Source organism: Cynoglossus semilaevis, chromosome 8 (genome assembly GCF_000523025.1).
Source record: "Cynoglossus semilaevis isolate Cse_v1.0 chromosome 8, Cse_v1.0, whole genome shotgun sequence".
Lineage (NCBI taxonomy): Eukaryota > Metazoa > Chordata > Actinopteri > Pleuronectiformes > Cynoglossidae > Cynoglossus > Cynoglossus semilaevis.
In genome coordinates this window covers 9,012,664-9,025,269 of record NC_024314.1, presented here as the reverse complement: position 1 = coordinate 9,025,269, position 12,606 = coordinate 9,012,664, and the positions used below count along the sequence as shown (strand labels likewise).

The window sequence follows — 12,606 nt, the reverse complement described above, 5'->3', positions numbered from 1 at the left end:
CCTTTTGAATTAGATGTGGAAGAATCCAGGTCCATTTGCCCAGATCCACTTTTCCGAGGATACAATTAGTATGAGAAGAAAAAAAAAAGGTGAAAATGTAACCATTCCTCCTGCTACATTTGAAAGAAGCTACTCTCTAGCATTCCCTCTCTGCACTGCTATTAAATAAATAATGGAATAGAGCAAGTATAAGACAGAATTGCACCTCTTTTTGCCCTAAGGCCACTTCATAGTCCTTGACTGTCCCCGCAGCAGCCTGGCAGCCCTGCCTCGGCTGTTAGCTCAATTGCAGCAATTTTCCTCACATATTGTTTTGACTTAATTTTAGTCACAGTTAAAACACTTTCAAAGTCACCAGTTGGTGGTCAGTGTATATTCTGTTCCACTGTCGAGATGATTTCTTTGTGATCAGCATGGGCAACCTTTATTTTTCATGAGTTTCCTGAGAAGTGCATTGAAAGACAAAACAACAAACAACATTGTTTTTTATTTTGAATATTCTTTATAATCCTCTTCGTTCTCCCTCCCAGCATAAGCAAAATCTCTGTGGTGAAAAAATTGTGGGTTGAGCCGATGCATTTCTTTCCAAAATTCAATGTAGTAATTTTTATATCCTTAGCATGAGGGATAACCACCACTGGGGCCTATAGTTTTAAATGGCCTTTTAAAATTTTCTTTTAAAATAATTTTATATTCATGTTTGAATTGTAAAACTGAGTCTAATTAAATTTGGTATTCTTTGAGGAGCTGTAACGGTACAGAAATACTTCGTGTAATCTCATATTGGAAATAGCTTCAAAATAAAAAATAAGGCTATCCATTGGTCCCAATTTGTATAGAATTAATGCAAAATCTAACTCCCCCTTCTCTCTCTCTCCCTCTCTCTCTCTCTCTCTCTCTCCCCCTCTCTCTCATTTCCATTTGCTTTGTTAAAGTAGCAGCAGCAGCAGCAGCAGCAGTCTCGTATGTGGATTCCTGGCTGTAGGACAGCACCATCACCAGCAGCAGCAGCAGCAGCAGCAGCAGCAGCAGCAGCATCCCCAGGAGGAGAAAGAGGAGGTTACAGACCATCCCAGACCAAACTGCTCCAGCGTCATGGTCTCTGTGACAGCCGTCGCTTGTCTGTCCCTGTCCCTGTCCCTGTGCCTGTCCCTGCTGGCGGGACCGTCGCTCCAGGTGGACGTGAAAAGTGGCAAAGATGCGGGGAAAGCCGGCAATTTTATCGGAGATGAGCAATGGCTGTCAACCATTTCCCAGTACAGTCGTAAGCTGAAGCACTGGAATCGCTTCAGAGACGTGAGTGCTGTGTTGTTGTTTTTAGTTTACTGTAAACACACACACACACACATACATTAGATATTGTGTTCTGCTGCGTGCAGAGCCTGTGTTAGTGCACGCAGGTTTTCACTTTGTGCATTATATTTAGGTTTGACGACATCAAATATGAAACGACGTTACATTTAAGAGTTTCATTTGTCTTTTTTAATTATTATTATAATGACGTACACCTGCGGTTGAAATGACACTTTTATCAATGGACGTCCCTTTAACGGTGGACACTACAGAAATCTATGACCTTAGCTGGACCCTCAAAAGCCATTTCCAAGCTTCTCCAGGGAGACTGACGTCCTGAACGGTGTCTGTATTCTTTGATCAATGCTCATCGATCAGCACATAAAACAGCAGAGCTCACTCACAGTTAGGAGGCTTCCAGAGCTCTCAGACACAGCAAGACATCAGACGTGTCTGCTCCAAGTCACAAATAATAATAAAAAAGTAAATAAAAAATAAAAATAACAGGAGCTCTGTTGTTCAGACTTGTGTCTGATGCTGTAAACGGCCACTAGTCTTTACTTTTGTTCTAACAGATGCTCAATAAACCAAGTCCCAGAACACAGACCGTACCAGTCTGCCATACTGACCTGGACTAAGTCAAATGGCAGCTTGAAAATAAGTGAATTTACTGATTTTCCAGAAAAGATTGTTTATAATCGCTGCAAATACAAGGACATAGGGAGACATGTAAAACATTCAAGATCGTCTTTAATAAATTAATATTATTTACATATACATTTATTTTTATAGTAAGTTTGTTTAGTAAACTAAATGTATGCTGTGATTTTACATCCAGTTTAACAGACATTTTTAATAGAATTAATAGAAGTTTATATTGATGTCATGTAAATATTTTGACACAGTAAACATCGCGGCAAACTACATTTAATATTGTATGTCCCTGCTTGTCAAAAGGGACTGCTAAAAATGATTAGATTGCTGTCAAAACTCACTTCAAAATTAAAGTAATGAATTCATAGACAGTCAAATCTGAAGGTCGTTGTGGCTTTAAAATGTGGACCAATTACATTTAACACCGTGTCACACATTTGGGATAAAATGAATAATAAAGTTGTGGCATTTTGTGTCTAAAGGTCACGGATGACATCTGTAATCCCTGAAACTACACTGGTCGTGGGGTTTACGAAGCAGCGTTTCTTGTTGGTTGACCCTCTGTATTAATTGTGTGATAAATCAAAGTTAAGAAAAAAAAATCCTTGTAAACCGCAGACAGCTATAAAACAAGCCCTTGCTCATTAATTTGCATCATTTTCCTTAGTGGCCACATATAAACATATATTACAGGAAGTGACAGCTCCTAGTAAACAGAATAACAATTTTAGCACAGTGCGTTTATATATATATGTATTATTTTCCGCTGAGCTAATGCAACAACTGATCCTTAGTCTTTGAAATGGAAACTGGAGAGCGTCTTGTTGTGACTGGATGTTGGAATTTAAGGATCTGACTGTTTACACTTACTGATGTAAACAGTCAAGACACTGCCTACTACTGGATGTTACCCACTACCTGCAGGAAATGAAGAGAAATCTTCATTAGAGATACTAAAGAAAATCAGCATTGTCCAAACACTGATCTCAGTCGAATCAGATCGGAAATTCTGCCATTTTTTCTGTCTCCTATCATGTCCTATTTTTAATTTTGATATTCTCTAAATAACGAGCCAGTTAAAAGAGGATAGAAAGCATGTGCCGTTTTATTATCCTGCTAAATCTAATGCTGCTTAACCCAACAGTCCTGTAATAAATCCTCCTTTCATGAAGATTATAACGTCGTTCCAGCAGTTTCGGGGAAGGGTGATTTATTTTTATGGTCATTCCGGAGCCCGGTATTGATGGCGCTGTTGAGCTGAATTGTTACTCTGAGACTTGTTTTTAAATATCCAGTCCAACACTAAGCCATTACTTTTCACTCTCATCAGTCTCTAAAACTGAAATACCCTGGAAGGTGTGTGAGAGCTCGGGCCGCAGTGAGGTGTGATGCAGCCCACATGGGTACGGTAGTCAGTTTGTCAGAAGACGTGGCTTGAATCTGGATGTGGATGAAGTCAGTGAATTAAACAGCAGCTACGTTACCTCAGAATATATTTGGGAGCTCCACAGTCCTGGTCCTGCTGTGTGCTCTCACGTCGTCCTGTTGGGGAGTTCTTTATTTGATTAAAAATGTGTTGTCGTGCTGATTTGACATATTTTAGGGTACTTTGATGTGATTTGCATCACCTGCTTGACTGCATGGGGCCTTCAGCAGCAAATTTAAAAATGTACTATGACACTATAGTGGAGTTGTGGTTCAGACTAGTGTCTTGTATGAAAATAGTTATCCATTGAACATACATTGAAAGAAAGAGAAACAATAGTTTCTCCTCCATTATGAATATTGGTACTATTGGCAGTATTATATGATTTATGAGATGATTTTTTTTTAATGATCTGGAGACAGTGGTGCTCTCTGAGTGATACTAGACTCAGCCAAAGGTGGCGAAATTAAAGAGGTTATGATCGTCATTGGGAATGACAAGGACGGACAGGACTATAAATGAGAGATGATGTCAGAGGTACAGCCGAGGTTGAGCAGTTCAGAGATCGTTTTTAAGAGGCAAGGTGACATGAGGCTGTTGGAGATGGAGCTGCCAGGCAGGAGGACAAAAAAAAGACACCAGAGAATGGATGGAGTGAAGGAAGTGCTTAAATTGATTGGTCTAAGAGCAGAGAAGGCAGGGGAGAGTGTCAGCTGAAGTCTGACGGTGGGCTGTACCCAACAGCCAAAGGAGGATGTCACGGCGTTCATTTAGACTTAGAAACTTTAGTAAAATACATTAAATATCTATAAATGTTTTTAAATAAAAAAAAGGCTTGGTATACTGTACCAAGCAGCATCAGTTCTGTTTTGTGTCAAAGATTTGATCATTCAGAACCATTCTGTTATTTCAGCTTCTCAAATCAGTTTCCTTAAAGCTTCATTTTTATTGATTTACAAAACAAAACAAAAAAACAATAAAAAAAGATGTAGCCAAAGTTGGCGGTGGATACTTTTTCTAGCCAATGTCTAAACGCGTGTATTTGTATCAAGGGTGTATGTGATATTCACATGCGGAAGATGGAAATCTAGAGAGTTGGGCTTTAGCTAAAAAGGAAATGTTGTATGTAAAACATAAAAAACAAACAGAAGGCCAAACTAGGTTCTATCTGTTCAAAAAGGACAGCCCTCTGTATCACAGAGCACCATCTGATGTGTGGCAGGTTTGTGTTTGTTTACTCTCCGTCCTGGTAAACAAGGTGGCACGAGAACAGCAATGCAGTAATATTCATATTTCTTCTAAATGAAGCAGGGGAGGAAAAAACACTATGAGATTTTTTTGTTTAATCTGGTGACGGCAGTTTGATTGATGTGACTGAGGTTCTTATTGGACCAGTGTAAACAAAATGATCCACCACGGGGGCATAATGAGGAGATACTGAAGGGAAGAACAATGAGACCACCAGCATTAGGAGCAGGTCCCGGGGGTTAATCCGCAGCAGGTTACAGGCAGTTACACAAGCTTCATTGTGAGTGGCATCAATGCTGGAGATGTACTGCAAATGTCAAGACATCAAACCGCATGAAAAGAGGTTGTTTTTTTTTCCTGAACAGACTCTGTCCGTTCCCGGAGCTGCTCACACATATATAGTCCGCTTCCACTTTGCATTCTGGTGGGTTCAGGTGGGGCGGCTCAGCGGAAACTCAGGCCACTACTCATGTGAACAATACTGTGCTGTTCATTCACCGCCAGATTCTTCAATCTCTCTGGGCCCTGCAAAGAGGGAGCTCATTAAAAAGGCTGTGCAGCCTCTCAGCCAACCACAGAGCACTGTTTAGGCTTTGCACCTGCTCCACTGCCAGCTCCATTTTTAATGAAGGAAAACTGTTACATCTTTTTTTAGGTAAATAGCTCCTTATCTCCTTGGGTTGTTAGAATTAGTGCAGAAAGATGAGGCAGAAAACATGAAAGAACGATATTCTTATCAATGCTCACTGTTTTCTTTAACTACGCTCATTAATAATTACAATTACTAGGCAAAAATACTTATTTTGTTTTCATTTGCATTAATACATTTAGAACTGTTATGTTGTTGGTCTTTCTGGAATCATTTTTTCATAAATAAATGATGACAAGATGCATTATGACTGTCTAAAGGTCAGCATGTCGAAACAGCCCAGTGATGATGATGCTCAGTTATGATCCTGTCAGATAAGTTCATCGTGAGTAATTGAAACTCGAAGATCTAGACAGATGTTATTATTGAAGAAGCTCATATAAGTAGCTTTTTTTTTTTTTAATTTAACTTCAACTTTTTTTTCTGGTAGAGGTGAGACAAGGTTACAGATCATGCTACACCCCAACATGAATCTGACTGATCATTTCTGAGAATGTGGTGGCGACTAGGTCACTGATCCTACACCAGCTCGTGAGTGTTTTTGTAAACACAAAAGCAGAGAAGAACACTCTGCTTTCCTGTAAAATGAACAGATGACACCAAGCTCTGATACGTTGCAACACCAGCTGTGGGTTTTTTTGTTTTTTTTTTGTTTTTTCTCTTCTCATCTGCTTTAGTCGTTTAAAGGCCTCCTACAGGAATTAATGTGCAGAAAATACAGGAATGAGGCTGTTTTTCCAATTAAAAATGAGTGACAGTGCGGGGGTTGCAAGTTTAGACGGAAGAAACCACAGCAGTTAAATGAGCTATTAGGAGTGTGTGTGTGTGTGTGTGTGTGTGTAGAAGTGAAGATCAACTCATCACATCATCTAACTGTGGAGATCTACTGGTTGCACACTAATGAGATCAAAGATGAAGGTGTGGCGGGGGCCACGCATGACCTTTTTGTTCAATATGTAGTGCTGTCGACTTTATCTTTGGGAGAATTTTTCCTGCATATTTACACAAGTCAGATTTGATTCATAGGGACAAAAAACAGTCCAGCTGGTTTCCCTGGTGAGAGATAATCCAGTAAAAAGACTTGTTTTTTTCTCTCTCCCTTCTGATGACCATGTATTTTTTGGCATTCAAAAAAACAAACAAAAAACTAAGGACATAAAGCGACAGCTGCTAGGAACAGCAAAATACTTTCTCTTGCAGCAAAACCGTGTTCCATATCTGACAGATTGTCCAAATATTCTGAATTTGTTGGTTTTTCCAATGCAGCTGTCTGAGAGCTAACACTGTGTGTGGTGTTAGGACTACCCTGCATGTGGATCAATGTGTTTTATAATGGAGCTTGGCTGCATCTTTATCAGTGTATCAGCACACACTCAGAGCAGTGTGTGTTGCTGGAATATTGAAGTGAATAATTAGTTCTAGCCAGGTTTCTCTTCTTCTTTTTCTCTAGCTTATTTTCTTCATGCATTATTTATAGTGGCATCTGCCTGCCTGAGAGTCGTCTCTGTGCTGCCGGAGCTCCTCTACGCTTAGCTGTGAGGCAGGAGTGATGTGATAAATGCTGCCATTCTACTTGTGTGTCTTCTCCATTTATTTTTTTGACATAATGTCTCACCAAAAGACTCAATTGAGGATCTGTGAGTTTGTGATGGAAACTTATTGACGGCCGGGTTTCTGAAGTTCACAGGAGTCATTTTACCTTTTACTGTAAGGCTGTGTGCTCCTCCAATAGGGCGGCTACTAATAATTGCTTTTCACGAACCATTAGACTGGCTCATTTGGTTTTATGGATGGTGGAATGTGCTGATACTAAACTTTCAAATATTGGATCGAAATTTTCTAAAAACTTTGCCACAACGTCTTTGTCGTAATATTGTTTAAACGGTGATCCATGACCAAAAATATGAAAGTCAGAGATGTGAAACTGATGATGCACGACACAACACTATGCAATTATCTATCCTCTCATGCATTACTTCGCTTGGTCGCTCTGGATTACAGGATGTAGAAAACTCTTTTTTTTATATCAAAACATCCTTGTTTAGTGTTTGAGTGGTCATGGTGTATGCTTTAATAGCTTTTTTAGATTAGATAACCCAGAATTTTGTGAAATGAGAAAAACAGGTGGATTTAACGGTGGGTAAAAACACCAGCCCTATCTGCTTATCTGATAACGTGCTGCAAGGACTCACAAATACAGTACATACAAAGAACCTGCCTGTAATCTCTCCCTCTGGTGAAGATGCAGTCGTGGGATGTGTTATTAGAATAGATATTATTATACCTCTGGGTGAGGGGACGCTGTGATACATCTCTGTGTATCTGTTTTATTAGCCAGGTGGAAGTAAGGCTGCGACGAAGAGCTGAATGTACTGTATATATATATATATATACATACTTTTACATTACATTTTCTATACATTTCTGTTCATTTCTTGGACCGAAAAACTGAAACAAAACAATTTTCACCATAGGAATCAATGTCAAATGGATTAATCTGTTCCTGCTTATTCAAACTTTTTCAACACTATATACTATCGGTGCTGAGGAGCTGTGATTGCGCAATGTTCACTTTCTCACAAATTATTGTCTCTGAAATACTGTCGCCGATCAACTGCTATTCGTTGATCCAAATCAGTAGTATTGATTTGGTGATGGTTGACCATACTGTAAAGACAGGGCTGAAAGAGATTCGTTCTCATTATATATATATATATATATACATAGTGATTGATGTAAGTTGAGGGCTACCATTATTATAATACGACCTACCCGCAGTGCAACGCATGGTCAAAGCTAATGCCCCCGTATCAGGTATGTTCAGGAAGAATAGGTGCAAAAATGCAGGGAGCACAAGTTGTTTGCCTTAGGCCACAAATCAGTCACTGTTGAAATAGCAGGCCAAGTACTGTGCAATCAGGCCAGGGAGCAACAGAAACTTGGAGGACATGCGGTGGCCTGGGGAGAATCAGCCTCTTTCACTGCTTACTGTGTGTTTGATGTTAACATTGGACAAGACGGGCGGTTGTTTTTCTTTGGCCTACTCTGTCCCAGAGCTGCATGTGGAAGAGCAGGGCACTGATCCTGCCGGTGCACCAGAGAGAGAGAGACACAGGGAGGAAAAGAAAAAGTTAATTTGCTCGGTTGCCAAGATAACAGACCGCGAGCCACAAAGTCCTATTGAAATGACCTTAATCAAGTAATCCCAATGACAGGGATAGGACACGGAGCTGAGGCCGTTGAATCTCATTTATGCCTCGTGTAGTACGTCCTAAGGCTGTAATGTGACATCTCAACGCGGCTGTCTGTTTTAGTGTAATATCCTGCTGACACGGCGGGAAATTAGCATTATTAGCAGGCACAACAAACCCATTTATACTCATTGAAATGGCAGTGGGGAAAATTAAACCTTATCAGGCAGCTAGCATATTTAACTTAGCTCCCCCTGTGGGTTATCTCATCCTGATCCCTGCAGTTCTTTTTTTCAAATGTTATGGTTATCATCATTATCTTCTACTGCCACTGCTGCTGGGTTTCTGAACCTTTTTTGTTTAAAATAGATGCTGTGCGGCTTCAGTGCACTTGTCTTTTCAGCATTATTCATTAGACATAGTGGTAGAACTGTGTTCAGCTTTACAGTTGGGGCATTATCTAAGGTTTTAGGGTCAGGAACAACAACATCTTAGGGCAAAATGCTATTTTTTTTACCCCCTAAATTAAAAGGATATGTATCCATGCATCACATACATGTGATTTAATTCAGTCCCCAAAAGATAAAATTGACATACATTGATACCTAAAATAAGAAACAAGTAAATCAAAATAAATAAATAAATAAAAGCATCTGGATGACTCCATAATATGACTAATATTAGGCCATTGTGATAATAATTGGCTTGAAAGAAGCTGTAAATGCCCAAATCAGTTGATAGTTATTTCCACAAAGAACAACTAATAATCTTTCTAAAAGAAACTGGACATTTGTCAAATTGTTGCCACTTGAGAAGAATATTTATCACTCAAATTGAGTTAGTCCAGAAATGTCCAAGTGAAACAAAGATCATGTCAACATTTTAATACATATCAGTGTAATAGCTGGGTATTACTTATGAAATAAAGTTAAAACAAATGTTTTTTTTTTCATTCTTACTGAACCAGAAACACTGAGTGCCGCTCCAAAAGTCTAAAGTATTAGATCATAAACTTTTCAGGTAATGTGTCAAAAATCTCATCTGAGAATTAAACTATTTTGGTCACTTAATATGTGACTATGTAATGGTATGCAGCTTTGGAGGGTAAAATAATCTGCCCTTTTCCAATATTTATCTAGAATGAGGAAAGAAAAATCAACAGTTCATCTTCGCTGTTATCTCCTAGGTTTTAAAAATATAACCTTGTATAAATAACAAGATCAGCCAGAAAAGAAATGCTTTAATAGAATCCAACTTTTTCCTCCCACGTCCATTTAACTAAACCAACAGTGGCATTGAAAGGACCAAGCACTTTTAGTCACACACTACTGCAGTAAATATTAATACATGCTTCTATAAACATACATGATGCTGAGAGTTTGATACTATGATTAAAAAAATCCTGATCTGTATTGTATGTTTTAATGTATTTTCCAAACCAACCACAACTTTGCAATAACAACTATTTGAGGGTATTTTTAGGGGGGACAACTGCAGTGTTTGTTTCAGTCTCTAGGGAAACAAATCTAGTTTGTTGGTGTGTAGTGGAGTGGTATTTACTTTCTTAGCCTGCGGCACATTCAATATTGATCTTTGTTTCTTACTTTAGATGAGCATGCCAGCAACAAATGAGATTCAAGCTTTTTCTTTCACTCATGCTTGCTTATAGGAGGTCTTTGCAGATCAGCGTTGGTCTTTAAAGCTGTACTGAACCTACAAAAACTGCAGAGAATATTCTTCTCCCCTATTCCACTCCCTCCTATCACTGTAGCACGTCTCAGAAGGGTATATAGGAGGCCTGCATAAGCTGAGAGTTCTCTGGGGAAAATGGTGGAGCTTAACCTGCAGGCTTGCTTTTTTTCTTCCCTCCTTCTTTGTTTTGCAAATGGTTGGGCGTGTGTGTTTATGATGCCGCACAGACTCTGACGTTCTGGAGTTCTGCTTGGCTCAGCAGTGCAGCCCAAACGAATCCATTTTTCTGTGTCCCCTCCTCTCCAATTACTGCATCTCTCAGAGCTTGCCTTAATGCCTTGACTCAGTCCCCCGAAAGTGAGTCCGGCTACAGCCGCTTCACGTGCTACTTCTTCTGGTCTTAAAAGGTTGTGTGGCCGTAAAAAATGGTTAACGACATGATGCAACTTTCTGAAACGTCGTTCAGCTTCCCTTTGACAGCGGATGAATAAAGCCTCTCGTTCTCCAAAGGGTTTTAGACACAAGATTCTCAAAAGGAATTTGCGCTCTGAAGATGTCATATTCGTTGGTGTAGCGTGACCTTAACTCGCCGCACACAGCCTCATTATTTCAGCATTTGAGCGCGGTGCAAATGTTTCAGATGGATGCACTCCTGACAGTTGGTTACTTTGAGGCTCAGGAAGAGAGAGACACGCAGCCGTGGCTGCAGATTGTTCTCCGTACTCTACTGCATTGCAGGCAGACGTCTTACCTTTTGAAAACCCGTCTTGTCGCTTAAAAGCCAAAGAACGTTCTGGATCATATGATAAATGTTCAATTCACCTCTGTGCTGCGACTTAATCTCACATTGGTCTGGTGTTTTATTGCGATCAGAGATCAATCTAATTTTTCTTTAGGTGCAGGGCTGACGTATGTCTTGTAACCATATATAAACAGTTGTTAATATGAGCTTGGATCATGATAATGACTTTCAGTGCATATATGCTGTACAACTCTTTTTGGTTTAGTGTGAGCATATTGAAGAACATTGTTGCTATAAAAAGAGGAAGAAAAAGAACAGAGATGTGAAAATGTTCCTTAATTGTTTTCCTACTGAAATGAAACACCACGGCGCTCTCGAATCGGCAGGATTTGGTCAAAAGACAAGTCATTTTGAAACACTTTAATGCATTTATAAGTGGTTCAATCTGCGGTAGGTCTGGGCCATTAGTGTCTCTCATTTCAAAGTCGTTTTCAAAGGCAGCAGGGTACAAAAAGACCTAGACATTACCTTCTCCTCCGCCCGGGCCCCAGCGCGCTAAACTGGGGCGTCATAATGACCCAGCAACGGTGAGACACACTCCTGCTGTTCCCTGGTAACTACAGAGACAGGAGAGAGGAATGTAAATTTACGTCAGCCTCTGCCACCGTGCCCTTTTGCTGCAGTGTAAAGTGGTCTGATGAAGCTAATTCATCCACATCACTCAGGAAAGGCACATTACTGTGAGAAGAAATAGTGATGAAAAATGATGGAGAAAAAATGATGAGCAGGCAATGTCCTGCCAGTCACGGAGGCAGATATACCTCTGGGATCTGATAGGATGACAGTACCTGGGACTAAAGGTGCGCAGTCAGCTGAGGAAAGCCTCTCTCAGGTGTCTGTTTATTACAGTCGTGACCCAGTTCACCAGTCCATCCATCAGAGTCTCTTTAGAGAAAAATACTTCATGAGACTGATGAAATAATAACTAGAGGGGATGACAAAGTATTCTGATCATTTAACCCTTTTCTTCATATTCTGATTTGTAAATAATGTCGTGTTCTGTACATTAACGTGGGCCCTCATGAAGGATGAAGCATGGAGATTAGAATCTTTTAATGTTAGTGTAGGTGAGAATAGAAAGTCCATCACGGTCAGCCCCCACGGTCAGAGCAGACTAAACAGAATACACTCCCATCTGACAATCTTACAATGTTGCACATCTTTACTCTGCTGGCATATTTAGGAAAACGTGGGTAATGGATTGCCTTACAGCGAAAAAGGTCTTAGGTTTGATGCCTGGTGTTTCACATCCCTTTACATTTTGTTCGTTTGTACCATACAGAAAACAGTGGCTTGATCTGTATCTGCGTGTGTTGTTTTCTTGTGTGTGTGTGTGTGTGTGTGTGTGTGTGCATGTGTCAGGCTCTACCTGACCCTGTCATATTACAGGGACAGATGAGCTGCAGTGATGGAGTCACTGTGCTGTGTGTATGTGATGGACAGTTGCAGCAGCACAGTGAGGAGATGCAGATGTTCCCTCTGACATTTCTCTCGTTTGTTTTCTGCTCAGCTCGGGGGAGCTGGAGCTCCAGCAGTTCTCGGTGGGAAAATCAGATTCTTTTTTCACATTTCTGCTTGTTTTTCTTTCCTTTTTTTTCTATTTTACTGATCCTACTTGAGATAGCAACATTTGTATTCAGCACTCGGCATT

The 12,606-nt window shown here is 40.1% G+C and overlaps 2 protein-coding genes across 6 annotated transcripts in view; one reads left to right on the top strand and one right to left on the bottom strand.

The window, feature by feature from the left end:
- The window catches only part of LOC103381923 (probable histone deacetylase 1-B), a 388,477-nt gene that overhangs the window by 242,956 nt on the left and 132,915 nt on the right, over nt 1-12,606 (bottom strand). The window lies entirely within an intron of this gene.
- Nucleotides 928-12,606, top strand: part of LOC103381941 (SPARC (osteonectin), cwcv and kazal like domains proteoglycan 2) — a 29,715-nt gene continuing 18,036 nt past the window's right edge. The window contains exon 1 of one of the 2 annotated variants that reach the window (XM_025058186.1): nt 928-1,296. In XM_025058186.1, the coding sequence (XP_024913954.1) occupies nt 1,096-1,296 (201 nt within the window). In that variant the 5' untranslated portion in view covers nt 928-1,095. The remainder of the gene's footprint in view (nt 1,297-12,606) is intronic. The other variant, XM_008314557.3, reaches the window with a different exon arrangement.